Source organism: Andrographis paniculata, unplaced genomic scaffold, assembly GCF_009805555.1.
Source record: "Andrographis paniculata isolate CXL003 unplaced genomic scaffold, ASM980555v1 Contig58END, whole genome shotgun sequence".
Classification (NCBI taxonomy): domain Eukaryota; kingdom Viridiplantae; phylum Streptophyta; class Magnoliopsida; order Lamiales; family Acanthaceae; genus Andrographis; species Andrographis paniculata.
The window spans coordinates 1,220,150-1,246,316 of record NW_026137593.1 but is presented as its reverse complement, the minus strand read 5'-3'; the positions used below and the strand labels follow the sequence as shown (position 1 = coordinate 1,246,316).

At 33.9% G+C, this 26,167-nt stretch overlaps 3 protein-coding genes across 5 annotated transcripts; 1 reads left to right on the top strand and 2 right to left on the bottom strand.

Moving 5' to 3' along the window:
* Window positions 1–12,452: 12,452 nt before the first annotated feature.
* LOC127257635 (uncharacterized) lies at window positions 12,453–13,370 on the bottom strand. Its single transcript, XM_051284068.1, has 2 exons — window positions 12,963–13,370; window positions 12,453–12,731 (listed from the first exon to the last, which is right to left on the bottom strand). Exons 1-2 carry the CDS (start codon window positions 13,368–13,370, stop codon window positions 12,453–12,455), a joined length of 687 nt encoding a protein of 228 aa, XP_051140025.1.
* A 982-nt stretch (window positions 13,371–14,352) lies between these two features.
* Window positions 14,353–19,827, top strand: LOC127257604 (probable WRKY transcription factor 2). Of its 3 annotated transcripts, none has more exons than XM_051284045.1 (5): window positions 14,353–14,509; window positions 15,480–16,902; window positions 16,977–17,127; window positions 17,215–17,367; window positions 19,328–19,827. In XM_051284045.1, exons 2-5 carry the CDS (start codon window positions 15,528–15,530, stop codon window positions 19,629–19,631), a joined length of 1,983 nt encoding a protein of 660 aa, XP_051140002.1. In that variant the 5' UTR covers window positions 14,353–14,509; window positions 15,480–15,527; the 3' UTR covers window positions 19,632–19,827. The 3 variants fall into 3 exon arrangements, with proteins under 3 accessions (XP_051140002.1, XP_051140000.1, XP_051140001.1); XM_051284043.1 differs by having other exon boundaries at window positions 17,200–17,367; XM_051284044.1 differs by lacking the exon at window positions 14,353–14,509 and adding an exon at window positions 14,541–14,702 and having other exon boundaries at window positions 17,200–17,367.
* Window positions 19,828–19,921: 94 nt separating this feature from the next.
* LOC127257605 (scarecrow-like protein 21) lies at window positions 19,922–23,104 on the bottom strand. The gene is made up of 2 exons (XM_051284046.1): window positions 22,959–23,104; window positions 19,922–21,576 (listed from the first exon to the last, which is right to left on the bottom strand). Exon 2 carries the CDS (start codon window positions 21,543–21,545, stop codon window positions 19,947–19,949), a length of 1,599 nt encoding a protein of 532 aa, XP_051140003.1. The 5' UTR covers window positions 21,546–21,576; window positions 22,959–23,104; the 3' UTR covers window positions 19,922–19,946.
* Between the last annotated feature and the right edge of the window lie 3,063 nt (window positions 23,105–26,167).

Sequence of the window (26,167 nt, the reverse complement as noted above, 5' to 3'; positions counted from 1 at the left end):
AGTCGGGAGAAAATGGATTTTTCAAGAAGATACAAATCATTGTGCCACTTGTTCATGAATTCTGCAAAGTTAATAGCATCTGAGCCGAAGAATTACAATTCATTCATACATAAATTCAATGAATTGCTTCGCAACACAGTTGCATGCCCAAATCTGTATGGAGGAATGCCGACGGATGAAAACAACAGTTATGTTTCGTATATATTTTATATTAATTGAAATATATATGATGCTAAACTAATCGATTCTTCATGTTACAGGAGAAGTGCGTAATACAACCACTCAAGGCTATTTATATTGAAGCCAAGAGACAACCCAAAAGGAAGAATTAAAAGAAAGGAGTCAATCAGCAACTATGAGAGACAAAAGAAGCATCGAAGGATGAATAAGAGAGGTAACCACCGGGACAAATGCAAGGAAATTGATTTTTTGCCAGTTCATACATGATTTAGTAACAAAGTATTGGGAATAATTGACGTTAAGTACTTACAGATACAAGACCATGGATTTTGTCGAATAACAATAAGCACCATCCTGAGTACCAATAAGCATTTTCTACAAGTGTGTTTAGGATGTTAATGAACTATAAAATGAAATGAATGTTATTCCAGAAAATAGTGCAAAATTAATTGTCAATATAAAAAATTACTGCTGAAATCATGCAAGACAACATTCATTCTAAATCTGCTAGCATATATATACACTAAGCCAATCATTTTACTATGTACCAGTTAACATCTCCTGATTTAACATCGAGCAGCCTGAGTATTAAGTAGAAATTTATGCAAAAAATACAGTCAACAGATCAATCACCAATTAAACTTCAACCCATCGATGAACACCAACAATCCATTCAAATTAATACAATTCGACCAATACCAACAATCCCTTCAAATTCAATTCATCAATGTTTCATCACACTCAATTTTTTCCTTGCCCACTACCTCGTCCTTGTCCTCGTCCACGCCTTCACCTTTGCCTTTGACCTTGCCCTTGCACACTAACATGTTTTCTTGCAGCCATCTTAATACGACCCTTCAACGGTTGAGCATCAGCTTTTTCATCTTCAGCGCGTGCAATCTTAGCACCAACAGCAAGCAATGACCTCTATTTCACATCCCCAATATTACAATTCTCCTCCTGCAGTAAGATTTGTACAGAATACCTTTTTCGCAACCTATCCAAAAATTCACGCCTAGCAATTTGCTCACAAACCTGCCCAGTCAAGTCAAGGTGTCAGTTTTCCATGTAGAACATAATGAAAATACCACAACTGTGGATATCCGGCTATATAACGTGGGGTGACAACTCAACTGTATAATGGGCATCCCACCGTGGGTCGGGAAATAATATCTTTGCAGCCCGTCGGAAATACCCAAAAAGTCAGTCAAAAACCACTAAGTCCGAATTCCATCCATCAACAGCATTTAAGCTATTGAAATAAAGAAATTCTTACGAAGAATGGACACGGAAAACAACACCCAGTGGTTCAAATAACGGAATGGGAAAAAAAACTGCAATAATATACAAAAAACAAACTTAGCATATCATAAAGCATCATATCATCATCTCAGCTTGTTAAACTCAACATTCCATATATACATATAAAGCACTCACATTTTCAGCCTTTAAGCATTCAATCCGATCATCACCAAGGTATTTCATGTCCAACTCGTTCTCATTCCTTTACTAGTTCTTGGTCAGTTTTCCGGGAAAAATTATTCTCGATCTCAACGCGCACCATATACTACATGCATAGAAAAATAAAGCATCAGTTAAGGTATGCCAAAAGCATCAAATACTCCACGAGTTAGTATTATATATGATCAATAATTATCGTCGATACATATTTTATGCATATGCAAATATATACTCACAGCCACGTTGGATGATACACAAAACTTGGGCATTGGAACACTGTTGTGCTTGCTTTGACTTAAAGATGATCTATTCAAAAAGGTACCAAATGCATCAACCATGTAGCTTGCAATGTTTGAAAATGGACGTAAACTTTGGATATCATGCTTGAATATCACAGAGACTCCATCCAAAAAAATAATATCTCCCAAGTCAGTCGCTAATGCGCGCTGTAAATAAAATGCCCACTTGACAGTCCTCTCTTCCTCCTCACTCAACTTGAACTCATAAATGATACTGGAGGAAGTTTTGTAGGGAGAATAGAAAACTTTCGATGGTAGTCGATCTCGATGAACCTTAATTTCTTTTGTCTGGAGCTGGGGAAGGGAGGACATTGGCGAGTGGATATTTTCTCGTTCAGTTGATTCATATAAAACAATTTCCTGCCACATAAATTCATTAGTCTTAAAAAAGATTTCATATATGCAATTATAAGCAAAGCTAAAATGTAGTATATAATCACTTATACCTTACAAGTACTCAGAGTAATTTTGGTTGCTGAATTTTCCTTCGAAGGTCCAGCAACATTGTCAAAATCTTGTGTTAATCCAAGTGAAAAAAGACTCACTAGGTCAATATCCATTTCTGCATTGACCTTTTGTTTCTTTGTGGGAGGTTCACAATCCGCTCCCTCAGTTTGCACTTCCGCATCATTTTCATTTTGCTACTATAACAATGATCAAGAATATATTATTAATTAATTTAAAATATAGAGGATATCCACTCAGGAGGAAGAACCTGTCCATGAAGGATATTATTTTCTTGTTCAGTCTTTTTTTCTTCATGGACAGGTTCTTCCTCCTGAGGCAAAACGCATGTAACAAATTTCTGTGACAATAATCAGGATTAAGGTTTGTATACATTGCAATTGTACAAGAAAAGAAATTGATATTATATAACATAACAAGATGAAAACTACAAACTCAAACAATTAAAATCATATTCTCTACATTCTGTCCATGAAGACCTTCATCTTCATGGACAGCTTCCTCCGACCGGGGCAAATCACACTAAAAAAATTCCTATACAATATTCAGGATTAAGGCTTATATACACTGCAATTATACAAGAAAAGCAATGGATATACTACAGATCAATTTATAACATTGAAATCACCTTCTCAACATTTTTTTTCAGGAAGATCTTCTTCCTCAACAATTTTGCTGCCATCAGCAGTGTCATCTTCATGGCCCTCAAACTTCTTCTTGTACTCTTTCTTTGAATTGCGGAATCTTTTGGACACCCGCGTAATCTCATTTTTGTACCACTGTATCAAGAAATCAAGACATCACTCCAAAATCACTACTTTAGCGCTTCAACAAGTATTACTTAGCATACATGTATACCATTCTCCTTTATATCAGCTATTACATCAAAATCTAGCATTTCAATATACATTAATCCAGCATAACAACGAGTATTGCTTAACATACCACAGTGGAGCAACCAACATGAAAAAATAAACAATATGTATACCATCCTCCCCTGTACCAGTTAATGCATCAAATCCAGTATTTCAAATATACTAACCCAACATAACAAGTATTGCTTAGCATATCACACTGGAACAATCATGATGAAAAAACAAACAACATGTATACCATCCTCCTCTGTATCAGCTAATACATCAAATCCAGCATTTCAAATATATTAATTCATCATATCAACAAGTATTGCTTTGCATATCACAGTGGAACAATCAGCGGGCCAAATAAACCATGAACTCGGCGTATTCAAAGTACATATTTCAAACTGGATGACAAAATCTAACCTTTGCTGATCGAACTTTTTGAGGGCCGAAGAGCTTGGCAACATCTTCCAATATTACTTTTGGCTTGAGATGACATGAAAAAAAAAAAAAAAAGCGCACACCCCATTTCTTTCTATAGAACTTATCAAAAAACATATTGAAAAAAAAATAGCATATTACACAACGAGAACAATAAAGCAGAAAAGTAAACAAAGTGATCACGATATTTTAATTTACCATTAAGCAATACATGTCCCCGGATGGCCTTCCACTGACCAAATCTTTTTTCTTGACTTTTTTGGACATTGCATCCAGACCCTCCACAATCTTATCCCGGACAAAACCAGCCCAATTAAACAGATTTGCCAACTTCTTGGACTCAAGGAACTGGAATATGCGATGATTAATCTTCGCATTTGATATGGGCGTAAGCAAGACACACATGCAATACATTACATATATTCACCAAAAATTAACATCACTCCTTAATTTGCCACTATCTAGTAACTCCTTTCACGAAGACTCAACTATATATTTTTTATCCGTTCCTATGAGTTTCATATCTAAACCAAATCTATCAGCAAAACTGTAAAAAGAATCAGACTTGTACAGTGAAATAGGTTCTTTATTTTAGCCATATGGCAGCCCATAAACAACACCAATATTCCGATCCATTATATACCACCTATTCCCATTAGATAGATTAAAGCACTCGCTATCAGGGTCCCAATAACTCAATAGTTTCATGATAGGAGCGACGGGAATAGCCATCGGTTTCACATATACCTCCTAATCGACTCCCAAGAAGGTTTCTGTAAAGAGTCGTTGAGGTGAGCGACCTTTCTAGGAATGTAAGGCAGTTGAACGATTGGGTCCTTCGACATTATTGATTGCTTTCAAAGTGTTGCAATTAATCGGACTAGAGCTTCGCGAACTCAAACTAGGGCTTTTCCAAAACTACAATAATAAGAACAACGATTTCACTTGGGTAACATGGAAGGAGATAAACATTTAACGAACGATTAAACATTCAGTACTTACCGAAATTTGGGAGCAACCGGCAATAATGAAATCAACAACCACGAGCACATCTGTGTCGTCGATTAGAAACGAAGAACGGGTTGAAGAAGTTGAAGATGCACAATCGAAGTTGCAAACAGATTGATGACAATCGAGGGTCGAGAGAACGAGTTTGATGAAGAATGCGAATCGAAGAAAAATGTGAGAGAGAGATTGCTTCGAACGATACGAGGGAATGGTATGAATAAAAGAATAAAGCCTAAACCCTTATACCCTTAGTTTGAAATTACCATCTAGCCCTGTTTAATCTCAACCATTCAATTCTAATCTATTATATGATATGTGGCTCCTATTTTATCAGCATGGCACCGGATCCTTACCCTATATATACAATATGGCCGCGGTTACCTTCTGATTAAGGCTAATCGGCATGGTGCTAATCAACATGGTGCTTATTATATTTTAATCTAATGGTTAATATTAAATTGAAAGGTAAGTAAGTAATTTGTTGTTTATCTTCTTCTTTGTATATCTGTGTTTCTATGCTTCTATAGAACGTTCGCTCATCTTTTTTGCAATATTGTTTTTCAAACTTTTTTTATCTAACTAATATAATTGACTTGTTATATGTTTTTATCTTCTTACGTGTCGCAGACAACATAAATAAATAGATAAACATACAACATAAATAAATAAACATAAGAAATCAAACAACTAAGATCAGATAGAGATGGAATATGGATTAAAATTAATTAATTAATTAAATCACTATATATATGTAAAGTAAGAATGAAATAAAGACAATAAAGGTTCCTAATATAGTTAAAACTTAAGTCGTGCTTATTGTTTTATGTTAATAAAAATAGTGTTTTTTGTGAACAGATACGGTGCTCTATGTGAATGAAGGTGGTGCTTTATTGTTGTGTTTTTCTGTAATTAATATTTTTCTTTTATAATATTATTATTGTGTTTTTCTGTAATTAATATTGTACTTTTATGATATTATTATTGTACTTTTGTGATATAATTAGTGTGTTCTTCATATAAATTTTTAAGTTTCTTTGTTTTTTCTTTTCTTTAATAATATATTATATTCTTCTATTTTTATTTTTTTTAAATCCCAGTTGCTTCTTAAATTTCCGTCTCTTTCCTTTTTTGAATTGATCCTCATTTATATGTTTACTGTTATATTTTAAATATTATTGTTGTCCTATTTTAGAATTAATATTGTGCTTTCGCGATATAATCATTGTGCTTTAGTGCTATCATAATTGTGCTCTTGTGATCTAATTATTATGCTATTATGATATAATCATTGTGTTTTTCATATCAGTTTTTGAATTTCTTTTTTTTTTTTTTTTTTTTTTTTGTTCATTCACAAATTAGTATGAATTAGTGTTATATCCAAATCTGTCTATTGTTCTTTTAAAGTACTTTTTGTGTTTTTTAAATATTATTGTTATGCTTTTTCATAGTTAATAATGTGTCTATTGTGATATAACCATTGTGCTTTCATGATATAACCATTGTGCTCTCTTATAATTAATATTGTGCTTTTATAATATTATTATTGTAGAAAGAGAAGAGAACTGTACGAAGTAGAATAATTCATTAATATTATTATGGTGCTTTTCTATAATTAATATTGTATTTTTATAATATTATTGTGTGCTTTTCTGTAATTAATATTGTACTTCTGTAATATTATTATTGTGTGCTTTTCTGTAATTAATATTGTACTTTTGTAATATTATTATTGTGCTTTTGGGATATAATTAGTGTGCTCTTCGTATCATTTTTTAAAATTTTTTTCTTTAATAATATATTATATTCTTCTATTTTTATTTTTTATTTTATTATTTTTTAAATCTTTGTTGCTTTTTAAACTTTTGTATCTTTCTATTTTTGAATTGATCTTCATTTATATGCTTTCTATTATTTTTTTAAATACTATTGTTGTCTTATTTTAGAATTAACATTGTACTTTTGCGATATAATCATTGCGCTTTGATGCTCTAATAATTGTGCTATTGTGATGTAATTATTGTACTATTGTGATATAATCATTGTGTTTTTTTATATCAATTTTTGAATTTCTTTCTTTTTCTTTTTCTGTTTTGTTTTGTTTTATTTTTTATTTTTGTTCATTCACAAATTAGTATGAATTAGTGTTATATCCAAATTTGTCTGTTGTGACTTATATGTTGCACTCTAACTTATTGTTCTTTAAATATTATTGTTTTGCTCTTTCATAGTTAATATTGTGCTCTTGTGATATAATCATTGTGCTTTCATGATATAAACATTGTCTCTTATAACTAATATTGTGCTTTTATAATATTATTATTCTTATAGGAAGATAATTGTACGAAGCACAATAATTCATTGATATTATTGTGGTGCTTTTCTGTAATTAATATTGTGCTTTTATAATATTATTATTGCATTTTTTTGTAATTAATATTGTACTTTTGTAATATTACTATTGTTCTTTTCCTATATAATTAGTGTGCTTATATCAGTTTTTAAATTTTTTTTTTTGCTTTTTTTTAATAATATATTATATTCTTCTACTTTTATTTTTATTTTATTTTTTCTAAATCTCAGATGCTTCTTAAATTCTTGTCTTTTTCTATTTTTTAATTGATTCTCATAGGTATGTTTACTGTTATTTTTTTGAATATTATTGTTGTCCTTTTTAAAATTAATATTGTGTTTTCGTTATTTAATATCGTGCTTTCTCGATTTAATCATTGTGTTTTCGCGCTATAGTTATTGTGTTCTTGTTATGTAATTATTATGTTATTGTGATATAATCATTGTGTTTTTCATATTAGTTTTTGAATTTTTTTTCTGTTCTTTTTTTTTTTTTTGTTGTTCATTCCCAAATTAATATGAATCACTGTTATGTCCAAATCTGTCTGTGGTGACTTATATGCTTAAATATAACTTATTGTGTTCTTTTAAAGTACTCTTTGTGCTTTTTAAATATTATTGTTGTGCTATTTCATAGTTAATATTGTGCTCTTGTCATAAAATCATTGTGCTCCCGTTATATAATTAATATGCTCTTCTATATTTATTTTTATTTTTATTTTTTTGTTTGATGTTTATTGCATTATCAGATATTATGGATTCATATATCACTAAATCACATCAATCAAAATTCCAAAATTTCATTAACATATACACGCACACCAGACTTTTATTGTTTTTAATTAAAATTGACTATATAATATATTAGTTTGGATAGTTAATTATACATTTTGATTTGTCAATAGGATTTTTTATTCGAAAGCAGATGTGTACACTCTCAATTTTTTTTATTTCTATTATTGTGTTGTTTTGTAAACTTTATTTGCTCTTTTCAAGTAATATTTGTACTTTTTTAATATTATTGGTGTGCTTTTTCACGGTTAATATTGTGTTTTCTTGATATTATCATTGTATTTTTCAAAAAAATCAGTAATAATATATATTTTGTGTCACAATTATAATTTAATTCATTGATTATAACTTATTAAGCCTTGAATTAATTCTTTTTGTATTTACAAATGCAGTTATAAACAAATAAATATTTTTGTGGTTTACTGTTATTAAATAACAAGAGCACATAGCACTACTGTGTTGTTTTATGTTTGTGGGATGATATTGTGTTATGCTGTAGCTGCGTCTTTGCTGTTTCACTATCCCAATTATTTTATCTTTCAAGAGTATATAACAAAATTACGAAATTAACCTTATTTAATATTGATCCTTATATGCTAAATTAAATAAATCTAATAGTGCAGATTTAATCAGCACCCTACTGATTCTTTAGGCATCAACACCGTAACTGATCCCATATAATTTACGTATATATGCATGTTGTAAGTGTATATTTATATATGTATCATTATATATAAGAAAATATGTATAGATTAATATAATAATACTTATGCAGAATGTTTAAAGCAAGCAGAAGATCGCAGCAGTATTTATAGACAGGAAAATTTCAATAGGATGGAGATAAAAAACAGACATATCTACTACGTAGTTGCTTCGTGTTACTACATATATATCTCGTAACACTCCCCCTTGGATGATTTTTTTCCTATCTACTAACCGTGGCAAAAAATCATAGTGAATGAAAAAGAGTACATCATTCATGTTTTAATACACTCCTCTTTTTTGGACTTTATTTGATTTCTTTCATCTGACGCATTCCAATTTCTTGTATCAATTTGCTGAGTGTTGCAGTCAGTAGCGCTTTCGTAAATAAATCTGCAAAATTTTTCAGATGATCAAATTTGTTGCACATTAATTTCACCACTCTTTTGAAGATCGTGGGTGAAAAAGAGCTTCGGAGATATATGTTTTGTTCGATCGCCTTTAATATATCCTCTTTTTAATTGAGCCATAGAAGCTGCATTATCTTCAAATAATATTGTGGAAGGTAATATATCATCAGAAATTAAGCCACAATTTTTTTTGAATATAGTGAGTCATAGACCTCAACCAAACGCATTCACGACTGGCTTCGTGAATTGCTAAAACCTCAGTATGTGTTTAAGTCATATATTGTGGCTTAATTTCTGATGATATATTACCTCCACAAGTAAATAAATAGCCAATTTGAGATTTTGCTTTATGTGGATGAGACAGATAACCAGCATCAGCATAACCAATTAATTCATTTCGAGATTCAATCGAATAAAATAGGCCGAGGTCATGAGTCCCCTACAGATAACAAAAAATGTGTTTGATACCATTCCAATAGCGCTTTGTGGGGGAAACGCTAAACTTGGCCAGTAAATTTGCTGAAAATGATATATCTGGCCTGGTACAATTTGCAAGGTACATTAATGTGCCAATAGCGCTGAGATATGATACCTCGGGGCCAAGTATTTCTTCATTTTCTTCTCTTGGCCTAAATGGATCTTTACTGGGATCAAGGGATCTGATCACCATTCATGTACTCAAAGAGTGAGATTTATCCATATAAAATTGTTTTAATACCTTTTGGGTATATGTGGATAGATGAATAAAAATCTCACTATTAACATGATCCACTTGTAATCTCAGACAATTTTTTTTTTTTTTCTAAAATCTTTGATCTCAAATTTTTTCTTTAGATATTCAACTGCAATTTGGATCTCTTGAGGAGTTCCAATTAAATTGAGATCATCAACATATATTGCAATAATGACAAAATTTGATCCATTTTTCTTGATAAAGATGCATGGGCATATTGGATCATTAGTATAACCTTTTTTTCTATTAAACAGTCACTGAGACGGTTATACCACATTCGCCTTGATTGTTTAAGTCCATACAATGACTTTTTCAATTTGATGGAATATGATTTCTTTGGGTTTAATTTGTAGTTTCAGGCATATTGAATCCCTCGTGAACTTTCATATAAATATCAGTATCCAAGGAGCCATAAAGATATGCAGCAACTACGTCTAAAAGACGCATATCTAGCTTTTCTCACACTACTAGGCTCACAAGGTATCTAAATGTTATTCCATCAACAACTGAAGCGTATGTTTCATCAAAATCTACTCCAGGTCTTTGTGAGAATCCCTGAGCTACAAGACCAGCTTTATATCTCACAATTTCATTATGCTCTTTTTTTTCGTACAAACACTCATTTGTATCCAACTGGTTTTATACCATCTGGTGTTTGAACAGTTGGTCCGAAGACATCCCTTTTGTTTAATGAGTCAAACTCTGATTGAATCGCATTTTCCCATTTTAGTCAGTCATTTCTTTGCCGACATTCATGAACTGAATTTGGCTCTGGATCCTCGTTTTCTTCCATTACATCAAGTGCTAAACTGTATACGAAGGCATTATCAATAATTGCCTCTTTACGATTCCAACATTTTCTTGAAGTAACATAGTTAATTGAGTTTTCAATAATCTCATCATGTTCTTCAAGATCATGCTCTTCTGAAGCATTTATTTCAGGGTTTACTTCCTCATTAGATTGAGGTTTATCAATGTCATTCTTGATATTTTTATGATTATCATAATTCATTTCTCTTTTCTTTCGAGGATGTTTGTCTTTGGAACCAAGTGGTCTACCACGCATCAAGCGTGTCACTGATTCATTAGCACTTTCAATTTATCCTTCAGGGACAATTATTTTAGCCGGAGCAGTAGCAGCTTGAATATACGATCGAGTGACTTTACTTGAGTCATTGAATGCATCCGGTAACTTATTTGCAATATTTTGCAAATGTATAATGTGTTGAACTTCTAGTTCACACTACTTTGTACGAGGATCACAAAAATTCGATGGAATTTTCCAATTAATATTCATTTTCGGTTCATTTCTATCTCCCTTTAATGTCGGAAAATATGATTCGTCAAAATGACAATCTGCAAATCTTGCAGTGAATAAATCACCTGTCATAGGTTCAAGATATTTTATAATTGACGACGATTCATATCCGACATAAATACCCAATCTACGTTGATGATCCATTTTTCTACGTTTGGGGCGTGGAATAGGAACATAAACAGCACACCCAAAACTACGTAGATGAGATATATTTGGTTCGTGACCAAATACTTATTGCATAGGGGAATAGCTATGATAGTTTTTCGGCTTCATTCTTATTAGTGTTCCTGCATGTAAGATTGTATGCTCCCAAGCTGAAACGGGCATCATAGACCTCATCAGTAATGGTCTAGAAATCAATTGCAATATTTTAATAAGTGATTCTGCCAGGCCATTTTGTATATAAATATGAGCAACTGGGTGCTCTACATTAATTTCAATCGATATGCAATAATCATCAAATGCATTCGATGTATATTCACCTGCATTAACCAGACGTATAATCTTAATTGGATTATCGGGCAATTGTGCCCGTAATTTAATAATTTGGGCAAATAATCTCGCAAATATCACATTGTGAGTAGATAATAAACAAACATGTGACCATCTCGTAGATACATCAATAAGTACCATAAAATATTTAAATGGCCCACATATATCTCCATGTATTCTTTCCAAAAATATAGGTGATTCAATACCTACTTTAGCTAACGATGGCCTAGTTATCAATTTTCCCTGAATGCAGGCAACACAAGTTAACTCATTTGAGTTTAACACTTTTTTACCTTTTAATGAATGGCCATGCAAATTCTCAATTATTTGCCTCATCATTATACTGTCAGGATATCCAAGGCGATCATGCCATATTTGAAAATCGGTAGTCTTTTGATCTACCGTGAGGTGTGTTTCAACAACACCTAATCTAGCATAATATAAACCAGTAGAGAGTGAGGGTAATCTCTCAATGATGCATTTTTTTTATCAATGGTATTGGTAATCAATAAAAATTCACCATCAGTATCACTCATAATTTCAATGTGATAACCATTTTTCCGAATGTCATGAAAGCTCAGTAAATTTCTTCGAGCTTTAGTGGCCAACAATACATACTGTATCACAATTTTCGTCACCGCAGGGAGAAATATAATGGCTTCTCTAGAGCCTTTAATTAATTCTGCACTGTCATTTATTGTATTGATATTAATCATTTCCCTTTTCAAATGGGATACATATTTTTCGTGTTTTAATATAGTATGTGTCGTTGCACTTTTAATGAAACACATATTTGCATCATTTGATTGGCATCACTTTCAAATATAAATAAATGCAGTATTAATAAAGGTAGGTATAAGTATTACAAAATACATTACAAAAAGGTAATATGCAATAATTTAAATATTATAAAACATAATGTAAAATGACATAATATATCTATCACTGGGGGTTTGCTGGATCTACAACAAAATCAGCTATATCAAGATGCGTTGTGTCGTAATCCAGAAGATCATCATCGGGGTCATCATCATTATCAACATGATTAATCTCGACCTCCTTCCCTTTTTTCTGCAGTGAGGCTTGATAAAGATCGACTAAGTGCTTGGTTATTCTGTAGGTATTGGCCCAATTGCCTTCATTGCCACACCGATTACAAATGTCGATTTGTCTCTTTCCTTGTTTAGCCTTTTCGGCTATATCCCCATATTGGGGTTTACTCTGCTTTATGTTAATGTCAAAACCGCAGTGATTGTAAGGGGTTTATCAACCGCGTTGACTCTCACGGCCGCGACCACGTCCACGGCCTCTACCATGTCCTCGGTCTCGTTCAGAAAATGTCACGTTCGCTTAGGGAATGGACTGGAACCAGCAGGCCGGGACTGATGATTTTTCATCAATAACTCATTATTTTGCTCAACTAATAAAAGACATGCAATGAGCTGTGAGTACTTTGAAAGTTTTCTCACGATACTGTTGTTGCAGTACAACATTAGAAGCATGAAAGGTAGAGAGAGTCTTTTCCAATTTATCATTCTCAGTAACAATTTTGCCGTAGAGGATCAACTGAGATGTAATCTGATGGATAACAGAGTTGTACTCTATAACAGTCTTAAAATCTTGCAACCGCAGGTTAAGCCAATCATGTCGGGCTTTGGGGAGAGTGATATATTTGAAGTGCTCAAATATCTCCCTCAATTCATTCCACAAATCAAGTGGATCTTTCACTGTCAAATATTCGGACGGTAAAGGAATGTCCAGATGGTGACGAATGAAAATAATAGTCTTACCCCGATCTTCACTTGTAGTCGCATTTTCACTGGCAATTGTATGAACAAGGCCCATAGAAACCAGATGCATTTTTACATTCAGGGACCAAATCAAAAAATTATTGCCGATGAGAAACATAGGTTTAAAAGAAAAATTTTCAAGATATTTCACAGTTTATAATGTAGATAATATAAATAGTATAAAAATAAAACTTAGCAAAAATAAAATAGGCAAGAGCTTTCGTGCTGATAACGTGTTATATAATAATTATATAATACTGCCTCCGTCTCATAAGAAGAATACCATGAACTTTTTGCATGTTGATCTTTGAATATTAATTATTATATCAATACGTAGTCCATATCAAAAGAAAATGAAAAAATATCTCTACTAGTCTCTTATAATACAAATATAATGACATTTGTGAAGTAAATTATACAAATATAAGGATATTTTTAACGTTAAATACGATGACACAAAACACAAATATTGTCCTTTTTTACGAGACAAAGGTAGTATAATATTGGTAAGTATATTTATATATATATATATATGGGTGTGTTAATATATAATATATGTATATATATATATATGCTGTGAGTGTATATTAATATATATATATATCAGTATATATAAGACAATATGTATATATAAAAATAATAATACTTACACAGAATGTTTAAAATAAATAGAAGAAAATTGAATGCAGATAGTTGATTGATTCGTGAAATATTTTGCAATAGTATTTATAGACAGAAAAGTTCAATAGAAATTAAAGAAGATGAAAAACAGATATATATGTTGTCTAGTTGATTTATTTATAAAATATTTTACAGCAGTATTTATAGACAGAAAAATTCAATAGAAATTAAAGAAGATAAAAAGAAGACATATTTTGTCTAGTTATTTCATGTTACTACGTATATATCTCCTAACAAAATCGATTTTTTTACCATTTTTAAAACCCTCCAAACAAGCATACGTGAAACGTTAGACATGGGTTATTTAGGAAGTTACCATTTTATCCCCCAAGTTTTGGGTCGAAGTCGTACAAGTTTTCTCCGTTAAATATATTTTATCACTGGGTCTAAGTCAAAGTTCATATCCCCTTTCCTCGCCATCGGATTTCTGACCAAATTATACTCCACCGACGACCGCCGGCAGTCGCCGTCCCTCCGCTCTCTTTGCAAGAGGAAGCTATAATTGGCAGTCATATTCTCAATATTTTGGTAATTTTGTAGAAAGAAATCTCCTTAGTTTTCGTACCTTTTGGGCTTTGGGGTTCTAAATTTTATTTGTGTTTGGGTTTCTCGAGTGTATAATGAAGATAGGAGCTTTGATTTGGCTGTTTATTTCTAAGTTCAGGAGGAGTTTGAGTTAAAACTGGAGTGGAGTAGTGCGGCCGAGGGTACTGAGTTATAGGTAGTTTTAGTTTATGACTTCTGGGTATAATTGTTTGTCTTCGAGTAGAGAGAATTGGAGGTTTACTGTGTTTCTTGTGAGAGAATCTAATTCTATTGCAGTACCAGTCGTTGTGGATGCATACAGTGATTCTTCGGGTGATTAGGGTTTTATTTGCTTTGAAGAAACTCGAAAGTGGAGTTGAAGGGCTTATTTATTTATTTATTTTTTTGCAAGATAATTTTTTCTTTTTAACCCTAAATCAATTGAAGTGGCCTTAGATGAATTTTCAATACTTATGGTGATTCTTAGCTCCAATGGATGAGCACAAAGTATGGTTGTTTTGGCTTCTGATTGTTTATAAATCGACATCCATACAAAATGCTGAACCGTATGCATGGGGTCTTAAGTTATATACTTTACTGATTGATTGATGAATACTAGAATGGAAATGATGCCTGCAATTTTATGTTTCTATGATTTTACTCGATTCTACCTCTTCAGGCATGTCTTTAGAAAAGTAAATGGTTTAACAGTACCTAAACCTGCATATATCAATTCAATATATGGTTGTGATGTGTGTGCTTGGGAATAGCCAATATGAGTTTTTTCTTTGATAATTTCTATTTTATTTCCAAGTTATGATCAGCATATCTCTGTTGTTTTCATCTTTCTCTAGTAAGTTTGGAGCAAATTACATCAGTCTACCAAGCATTTGCTTCTCTTTTTGCTTCCACCTGTACTGAAAGGGATGATGATATTTTATTAAATTTAAATCTTTTGGAAACCATGATGCAGCATAAACCAGTCCAGCGCTAGGAAATCCCATATGTGGTTATTAGCTTAATGGATGGAAATACAAGAGTGGTAACCTGTAATTGCAATGAGCTATTCGAAAATCTAGTGAAAAAGGAGGCTGGATCACCTGTTGTTTGTGAGGAAACTAGTGAAATGCAGACAGTGCATGAGAATGAACCAAGTGAGCTTCAGCAGAGACAGGATAGTGAGAGTGGGAGCCATGCTTCAAAAATTAAGGATATTTTGTCAGAAACCAAACAAAACGCTTACGATTTACAGAAGAGACAAAACTTTGATGCTGAAAGTGATGATTCAGAATCCTGTGAAGAAGTAAGGACTCCAGCCAATGATAAGGATTCAGAATTCTCAATAACATGTCGACAAATAAGGATGCAGAAGCAAATTTCAAAACCTGAGGTTTCTTCAGTAGAATCTAGTCCACAAATAGTCACTCACCTATTAAAAGATGAGAAAGCTTCAGAATCCCATCTGAGGAAGATCTTGGGTTTTGAAGATCATAGCTTGAAGTCTGACGAAGTAGTACCTGAAGATGTAACCAAAATTCAGAGTGGTGCACCTGATAGTTTGAACATGAAAAAGAAGCCTCGTTCAGGGTTACATACTTCAGAAACCAATGATCGTCAAAACACATGTGGAAACAAGAATAGGGTGCCATCCACTTCAAATTCAATACAAGGTTTTGTGGACACATCTAGATCAAAATCTGACATACAGAAGCCGGATTGTTCCACTATGCCTGAAAAGGCTCTGAAAAAGTTGCATCCAAGGCGAAACCCAGATGCTGGAGGCATGAGTTCACTACTTGATCAGGTGGCCATTCCATGGAGTGTACATGAAAAAATGCAAACTGTACCTAAAGAACCTGAACTTGACACTTCACTGGCACAGAGCTCAGATGCAGGAAATAGTGTATTAGATAGCATAGAGGAAAAATGTACTTCAATAGAAAGGGTAGCAGACATGGCACATCCATTACAATTGTCTAGTTTAAAGATGGGTGAACCTGCAGCTCAATCTGATCAAGCAAATTTTACATATGCCAGAAGAAACGAAAAAGTGGAGAAACTACAGCCAAGGCGAAACCCTGACCCGATAGCTCAAGGGACACAATCTGTTGTTGGGACTACATTGCAATCACCAGAGAAGGGATTGGGATTGGATGAGGGCTACAGGTGGAGAAAATATGGACAGAAGGTAGTGAAGACTAACCATTCAATCCGAAGCTATTATAGATGCACTTATCCCAATTGCCAAGCTAAGAAGCAAATCGAAAGACCAGATGGTGGGTGCAAATCTTATGTCCACTACTTTGGCAAGCACCAACATCCAAAACCCGAGCATTGCCTGGCAGCATCTTCTTTTAAACGGATGCCAGATATAACTATCATATCTACATCAAAAAGTAATTATGAAATTAACTTACTGCAGTATTTTGGTCTTCATACTATTATTGACCTTTTCTTATATGATCCTTAGGTGATGATGAACCACTCTTGGGACAAGATGGTACGAATCTCTGGCCAGTGCAAGTGCAAATAGTGGCCTCAAAGCTTGATGATGAAGCAGTAACAGTATCCTGTTCATCAGCTGATAATGGCAAGGATGGCATTCCAGACTCTAAACGACGGTATGCTCGTCTGGAAACCATTAGTCCATTCCTCTTTAATAATTATAGCATGCTAACTATTATATTGACCAGCTATTGCCTATGCAGGAAGACAGAAACAATTTCCTTAGAAGAAGATAAAAAGCCTCGTAGTGATGTACGTCATGTGGTTCAAACTTTGAGCGAGGTTGATATTGTGGAAGATGGTTACCGCTGGCGTAAATATGGGCAGAAATTTATCAAAAACAATCCAAATCCTAGGTAATTAAATTTTTTGTTTAGATATTTAACTTCATTTTCCTCCACGCATGAGTGGCCGTGTGTGCCTGTACACACATACGCACACACACAGATATATATATGTATATTTATATATTTGTGCATGTGGACATGTGTGTGCACATGAATATCAAATCATCTTTCCTTAGGTTTTTAAATGAAAGGGATCAGGCTTCTCTTTCTTGCACATCCTATGGATGTAAACTAGCAAAAGAAAATCAAAATCACATACATACATCCAATTGCAGAGTTTTGTACAAATGAAGTCCTTTTTGGATGATATGATTGCACTTGAAGTATAAATTCTCAATTAATACCAACTTTAGTTGAACAGGCTTGATCTAGACCTCTCTTGAATCAAATAAAGCTTGCATGCCAAAATGGTGTAGTGTTAGACATGCTAGCTTTCACGCCAACTTTGTAAGATATGGGAATAACTACGAGGATTACTTGGTGGCTGGATTACAATCCTTTTGCTCAAATGTGCACTAGAGCTTTTTCATTATATTTATTGATTGTTCATACACTATGTATCCCTTACAGCTACCATACATGGGATAATCCAGAATTGGGATTCTGAGAAAAGATTTCCGAAAATTGTCACAAATCAGGAATAGGTAGTAAAGTTGGAAATTTCACATCACCATAAGTTCAATAGAATAGTGGGCGGAAAATAGAAATTCGGCTCCGAGTATTGCAATAGATTTTGAGCAGTGTTATAAAAGGAGCACATCCTGACACAGTTTTATAGTGAGTCACGGCTGAGGCACCTATCTCCTGGCATAAAGGTGCGGTTTGATTGCTAGTCATTTATTAAGGTTTATCAAAAGGCACGGCCCTGGCACAAGGCACCTAAACTCTAATCAAGGTTAATTAGGGTTTATTAGTATTTGTTAACTAGGAACTTGGGCAATATTATTTTGTTCCCTTGTAGTGTACTTTTTTATGATAAGTGTTTTTTGAAATATGCTGAGTTTGCTTTTGTTTAAGACTATTGCACCTTTTAATTTAACTTTGACATTCAGATGCTTGAATGGTTTTTTATTTTATTTTACTTTTGTGGTCGAAAGTTAAATCGTTATAGCTGAAAAGTATGGGATGTTTCAGGTCCCAGCAACTGAACCATTATCTTTAGAAAATTAGTAGGTTTTTTTTTTTGTCCTATAACATAAAATGAATATCCCTATTTGGAGAAGATAAGAATTCCATAATAGGAAGATTTCTGCTAGGAATTAAAGAACTTTGTATTAAAAACTAAAAGCTAGAAATGTAGGGTGTGTTTACTTGGTATTGTTTTAAGGCTAAAATAGTATTAGATATGATGTTTTGTGAAATGAAATAGTATATTACTAATGACGGTTGCATAGTAAACAAACTTTAAAAGATCTCAATATAAATAGAGCTGAAAAATACAAATAAAAGATATTTGAATTCTTCTATGACTTATTCTAATATTTACAATGAGCCATCCACCCTATTTATGGGACCAAGTATTTCTTCAAAAGAGGTCAGTATAACCTCTGGCAAAAAGGTACTTTGAATTGGCATCTTTTCACTATATGTATAGATATATATATATATATTTAATGGATTTATATGCAAGCGTATTATGTATGTAAAACTTATAGTGTGCCATGCTGGTGCACCATGGCGTTGCAGAGGCCTTGCTTGACGTGCCATTAGCAACTATGGTTTTTGAGTGTATGGTTCCTAATTGAGAATCTTTGTTCAAATTCTGTACTAGGTTGATTCCGTGTTAGACAAATTCTTTATAGTCTTCTGCCATTTTTTTTCTCCGAGTAATGTTTGCATTCATTAGATACGATTGTTAGATACTTAAATTTAGCTCCACTTATAAACCAAATCCTTGTATTAGAAAACACAAAGTCGAAAGAAGTAGGGCATTCCTCTGTGTCTAACTGCATCCCCTTATGGTGTGCAGAAGCTATTATAGGTGCTCAAATGCGGGCTGCATAGTCAAGAAAACTGTGGAGAGAGCTTCTGATGACCCAAAGATAGTTGTAACAACATACGAAGGAGATCACAACCACACCATGCCCATGCCCCTCTCCGCCACAGCAAACCAAAGCATTGCTCCCAGCCGAGGCTATGGTAATGAGAGTGAGCCATCATCCAATCCAATCCACGAGATCCATTCTAAGGACACACATGGCGATCCATCCATTACAAACCCTGATAATTCCACAACTGCTCGGGCATCGTCGTCGTCATCATCCTCAGTTTAGTAGAGTATCTTACCAGACCTTCATCTTCTTTCTTCTTCATGCAGTTGGTTTAACTTGTTAATGGATTCTAGTGATGTGCTGTGCTGCTTTGAAATGTAATATATATTCCATTATGTCAATCAATCTATCCATCTGTATCCTTTGCTGCTACTGATGGATATGATAATGATAGTGATGCAAGAGAATTACATTGCCATTGCCATTGCCAGTGAAGTTTGCTTGCTTGCTACGACCTAAAAGTGGTAAGGTGGGATTGAATGCAGATAGATAGATAGATAGATAGATGGATAGATATTACAATAATGTAGTTAATTATCATTTCCAGGCAGAAGAAGCTACCAAATGTGCATTCAACCATCCAAGATACAAAGCCCCATCCCTCTCCTCAACTCTATACTTGCCACAGTACTTGTCCCTCAACAGGCCCCTGATGGTCCCATTCACCATGGAGCTCATGGGACTCTGCTCGAACCCTGCCATCCGCAGCCTCGACCGCCACTTCCCCAGCGGCTCGTGCCTCTCCACCCTCTCCGCCCCCTCGCACGCTATCACATTCACCACCTCTCTCGCCAGGCAATGCTGCTCCACGTCCATCCGCGCCCGCTCCCCCCTCGGCAGCGCCGCGTCGATCGACTCGAACACCGCCGCATAGTACTCCAGCGCCTCCCGGAACCGCGGGTAGAATGCCGCCGTGTTTGCATTCAGCTCTCGCTCCACCAGCGTCACTACCTTCGGTCTCAGCCCCTTCACTGCCCGCAGCAGATGATCCCGCCGGTTGTCTGTCGTCACACTCTCATCGGGAACGCGGTGCAGTACGAAGGCAAAGTTCACTGCAACCGCCTCACCAGGACGGATCCCGAGCCCAGTCGAATGAAACCTTGTGTTGGAGAAAGTTGCCGCATGAAACTCGAACGGTACTTTGAATGCCTCGGCAATCTTGGAGAGCCTTTTTCCGACAATGCTCAATCCACCACCGCGCTCATATGCTGAGGTGAAGTCATCGAGGCCCGTGATGCGGATTTGAGGCGGCCCGGTTGGCCGAGCAGCGAATGCTTGGATGAGAGGTATCCATTGGCTCCCTTGACCTATTTGGAAATCGATTATATGTACTTCGCTTTCGTCCTTCATCGCTTCTGCTATAGCACCATTAGCAGCCATGTACCCAAACTTGAGATACGGGCATATCTCATAAAGCGTGTGCATATACGATAAAAGCTCGAAGCCTGCAGGCTCACGGAGCTTCAGAGATTTATAGATTGAACTCCCGGAAGCACTAACCCGAGCAACGAGTCCTTCAAGCATGTAAGCTCCCAATCGCTGGATCGGCTCGCCAGAAACTGAGACAACCTGCCGCAGCTCGGACATTAGCCACTGCACACCTAATATATTGTTGTCCGAGACTGCCATTGCACAGGCAACGAGTACTTGCTTCAAGTCGCCTCGTGGGACAGGGATCATCGCCCGTCTCCATGTTTCCGTCTCCACAGCTGCTGAGGGTAAGGAATTTTCACCAGAATCTGGTTCAGGCCCCAACATTGCACTCTCCAGCTCCTTCAACTTATGCTTTAACTCGCATACATCTTCGGCTAAGTCCAGCCCGCTAATTGGAGATCCCTCTGCGACGCCTGACTGAGATTCTTGATGGGACAGTGAGCTTTCATTCGGTGAGAAAGTGACAGTCGAGGGCGAGTTGTATGTGCTCAACAAGGATGACTCGAGTGTGCAATACCGATCTTGATCTTGATCTTGAGAGATATGGATCGGGTATGCATACCCATTGCTACTTTTATTGCAGCTACCAAACGGGTTCAGAGTCTGGCACAGTTGAGGAGAGTAGGCCTCCAACTTCCGGACAGACTGACAAAATCGTTTATTCACCATGCTCGGTCTACTATGATGTCCCGACGTTTGCATCCTTCTCTGCCACTGTATAACCCAAAAGAAGCTGCAATCGAAAGCCAAAAGACCGCAAGGATTATCTATCGATCAAAAACTTCCCAACGAAAAATGAGAAAAAACACATCAGGCCCTCTGCCAATGTATACGAATAAATTCACATTGTTAAATCTAAGTCTGTATTGACTTGACTTGACTATCCCACAGTCACCAATTCCATGGAAATGTCCAAAATCAACAAGTTCAATCACAACTCAGGGAGGGGGGCGGGATTCAACATGACTTTGAACTTTGCTTTCTAACTCAACGGGTTGATTGACTTATGCACAAAAGAATCAACCGGTCTCCCTACCAACAATGGCCAAAAATTTTATTCAACCATCAAATAAGGTAACAAATTAAACCGCTAAAACAGCGAAAGTGATATATGCAAGAAAAAGTATCTTTCCAATTGTGCTGTCGTCATTTCATAGAGTATCACAACCAAAAAGATCATAGATTCATCGAGACCACAGCGCCATGATTGCAAAACAATATCTCATGAGAATGAGCTCAATAAACATCAAAACACTACCCAACTGCATCTACATCGTGTGTGTGCTCAACTTTAGTTGATCCAAAAACTACATAACTTAACCATTTCCAAAATACATCCACACAATTAAAAGGTGAGTATTGTTTGGTTGCCATATGAAACTCAACTCAACACTATTCTCCTAGCATGATTTCCAATAAAAATACACTATCTTCTCTCACAAAACTATGTTGAAATATTATTTTAACAAAAACTAAAATTAACACTCTATTTCAAACTACAACAAAACAAACATCGTGATCAACAAATTCCATCATAAGAACTACACCGACACCTGATAATAAAACACTTCTTGTTTGCTTGTTTGTTTGTTGGTTTTTCTTTCATACACAAAGGATCAAGGCATTGCAATCTCCTAAAAGATCAATAAACCAATCAGAAAAAAGGACCATCCAAACAAATTGGAAGTGGGAGTAGCCAACATAAGCAAAGAACAAAATTCCACCTAAATTCCCAAAAAAACTAACAAATTTTTTTTTATCATTATGACTCATTAATCCCCAAACACCCAAACCCTTGTAAATGAACCCTAATTTTAAACAAATTACAGACAATAAACCAGAAATCTCCAATGCAAAAAATAAAAATAGAAAAAGAAGCAAAAGTGGGAGTGCCATTCAAGCAAAAAAGAATTCATCTTCGAATCTCTCTAAGATCTGTCCCGAAACCAGTTTGATTGAAAACTAAGAAAGAAAGCAATTAAATCAGTTGTTCAAACTTCAAATTCCTCGAAAGAAGCAGTAAATTAGAATGCAACAATGAAATGAATTGTGTAGCAATTGATAAACAAATCATCCCAAATTCATAAGGAAAAAAAAAAAAATCACAGCTCGGACCTTTTGAGTTTGAACAATCCCAAATTTCCACTAGATTCAGTCTCACTATGTTCAGGAGACAGCTTTTAAGAGATAGAGAGCAACATAGCAAAATCCTTCACTGATCTGAACCAAAGGAAAATTCCTCAGATGGATTTTTATTTATTTATTTATTATATCTAATATATAAAGAATTGGTAAAGAGAAAGCCCAGGGGATGAGATCATATTACATCAATACCACTCTTGACAGTATACTTTAGTGTGTGTTTGTCTGGGGATTGGATTGGATTTACACTATTTTATCTCTTTTTTTTTTTTTTTTAATATCAAATCAAACATCTATTTTTTATTTTTTATATTATACTAAAAATTAATTTTACATTCAAAACATCACATCAACACCTATTTATATCACATCATACAACTATTCAAATTCAAAATTTTTACTATTCAAATCCCAACTCAAAATCGAAAACCCCAAACAAACACACCCTGACTATTTTAGGTTGTGTTCTCTTATTATTTTACACAAATATTTACTATTTAATTTTTTTTTTTTCTAGAACTCATATTAAACGATTATTTTTTTTTATACCCCTCTGCCCCCTTTTAAAATGGGCTCTTCGGGGAAGGGGGTGTTTTGTAATAATTAAAAAAATAATAATATTTTACTCTTTTCTTTCGGCTCTAAAATCACATTTATTTTTTGTGTCATTATATTTAACATTACAAATATTTTTATATTTGTATAATTTTTTTATAAATGTTCTTCTATTAGTATTATAAGAAATTAATTAAAGTATTTTTATAATTTTTTCTTAATTTGTCTTATATTTTGATATAATAATTAATATTCAAATATAACACGCAAAAAGTAAATAAGACCTTTAGAACTAGACATAGGTAGTATTAGTTTGTGCAAGTGTGTATGAAGATTTGACAATTTTATTTTTTGACTTTATGTAAAAAGTGAGTGTATGTGCAATAAGGTATTTTAGTATTATTGTATGATTAGTTTTATTTTAAAAAAAAAAAAAAAAAGAAATAGATACTTGAAATGAGAATGACGAAAATGTAAAAAGGGCACTTTAAATGGGATCAATGGAGTATTATACTATAAATCAATTTTATATTCAAAATATCACATTAATACCTATTTATATAATATCAAACAACTATTCAAATTCAATTTTTTATTATTAAAAATCCAAATCAAAATATCCAAACCCACGAACTAGGATATAAGAACCTAAATTGTTGTTCTTTTTTAATGATAAAGTAAGTAAAATTGTATTAATAATATAAAAAATAATATTACATGTTAATTTTTTATTTTTTTGTTAATAGATAAAGTATATATATATTATGGGGAAGGTTACAGAATCAGCACCCATAAAATAAAAAAATAGCACAAATTTTTATTTAAAACAGCACGTGCTGTTTGTAATAATGACACTTGTTGTTTGTTTATAATTACATGTGTGCAGTACAAGTGTATGTCATGTGCTGAAATGAATTGTTGCATGTGTTGTGTGAGACTATATCATATATTGTTAATTCATGTGTTGTGTTTGTGTTATATTAATATAAATGATAGTGTTGTCACTAATATTACCGTGTGTTGTTTGCTAGCTATTTGTGTGTTGTTACTTCATGTGTTATGTTTGTATTATATTAATATAATTAATATGTTGTTACTGGCATTACCGTGCTATTTCCTAGCTATCTATGTTTTGTTAAGTACTGTAACCGCTGTCATATATTATAAATTAAATTAATTTGTGTATATGTTATATTTTTTATATTCTTTTCGTCCTAGTTCAAAGTATATTTTTTTATCATTTTTTATCATCAATTCAAAATTATCCCTTTAAACAGTAAAATAATTAAACACTATACCAAAATACTATAAAGTTAAATGACAAAATGTCAAAACTTCTTAAATATTTCCATTAAATATAATAAAGGTATAATTGGATTTAAATCCTTATTTGTCCAAAAGTATTTAAATTCAGTCCCTATTTGATAAAATTTGGACTGCACTCCCCCTTTTCCATATTGTTTGATTTTTACTCCCTTTTCACTCTTCTTCCTCACCCAACGAAATGAAATCTCTGCAGTTATTTTCCAATCGCGAAATTGGTGAAGAAACACCGACGACTACAAAATCAAATCTACCGTGTGGTCACTCACGCTTTTTCGATCTTCGACACTCATTCATTCCCCGATTTTTTATCTTGAACACCCATCGCTCCGTGCCCAAATCGACGAACCTCATAATTTTTTAAGGTTAGTAACTCTATTTAGAATTAGTAGATTTTCGATTAGAGGTAAAATCAGAGTATTTTGTGGGAAACTATGATGCTTTGCTCGAAGATGTTTACTCACATTTAACAAATTCTCAAAGATATCCATCTAGAAATATATTCAAATCCTATTTGCAAATATTTGGTTTTTCAGGCAAGTGGATATTGAAAATTGTGTGGATAATAACTCATTTTCATAAATTAACTAAGATCATGAGTGTCGTCTTCAAGCAGATGTAGTTCATTTCCTGAGTTGAATATGCCCGCTTGATGGGAGGTTCTCATCAATTTGTTTTTATATTGTTCCAATCAATGTACTAATCCTCATGTTTCGTCTGTGTAACATGGTTGATTAAAGAAACAACGTTATATTTCCAACATATAAAGCAGTCACGAAAATGCTATCATTGTGGTCATCTCAGGCACAACAGAAAAAGCTATAAAGATTGGTTGTCATATTCCTTTCGAAAGTTGTAATTTTTGGTTTTGTCAAGGACGTCTCATTTAGAATGTAATTACTTTTGGTGTGTTTGATACAATGCAATATTTTAGTTAATTATACAACATAAAGACCACATTTGCATAGAATCGCATTTGTAATTTAGATGTATTGTGGTACATGAATACAAACAAAGGGTATTTGCCACTTTCTTTTTGTGTATGATAAATTCAATAACACAAGTATCATGAAACGTAACAGAGGCATACGAGTTATCTTGGGGAGGGGGGTATTTAGTTGCCCTCTCAAAGCACAATGATATTTTTTTGGTATTATTGTCCTATACACAATTGATTGTAATTTGTACGAAGGAATCGGAGCACATTGTATTGCATCCATTAGACCTATACACAATTGATTGTAATTAGTACACTAAAGGGAACGGTAGAATAGATTGACGTACATAGATACAAACAACGTGTT

Excerpts from the sequence above, each read along its gene's own strand:
- LOC127257635 (XM_051284068.1), bottom strand. The coding sequence starts at position 13,370 with ATGCATCTGGTTTCTATGGGCCTTGTTCATACAATTGCCAGTGAAAAT. Across the intron at positions 12,732-12,962 it reads ATCGTGAGAAAACTTTCAAA|AGTAAACCCCAATATGGGGA; the intron begins GTACTCACAGCT and ends AACATAAAGCAG.
- LOC127257604 (XM_051284043.1), top strand. The coding sequence starts at position 15,528 with ATGGATGGAAATACAAGAGTGGTAACCTGTAATTGCAATGAGCTATTC. Across the intron at positions 17,128-17,199 it reads ATTCCAGACTCTAAACGACG|CTATTGCCTATGCAGGAAGA; the intron begins GTATGCTCGTCT and ends TATATTGACCAG. Across the intron at positions 17,368-19,327 it reads AAAAACAATCCAAATCCTAG|AAGCTATTATAGGTGCTCAA; the intron begins GTAATTAAATTT and ends TATGGTGTGCAG.
- LOC127257605 (XM_051284046.1), bottom strand. The coding sequence starts at position 21,545 with ATGCAAACGTCGGGACATCATAGTAGACCGAGCATGGTGAATAAACGA.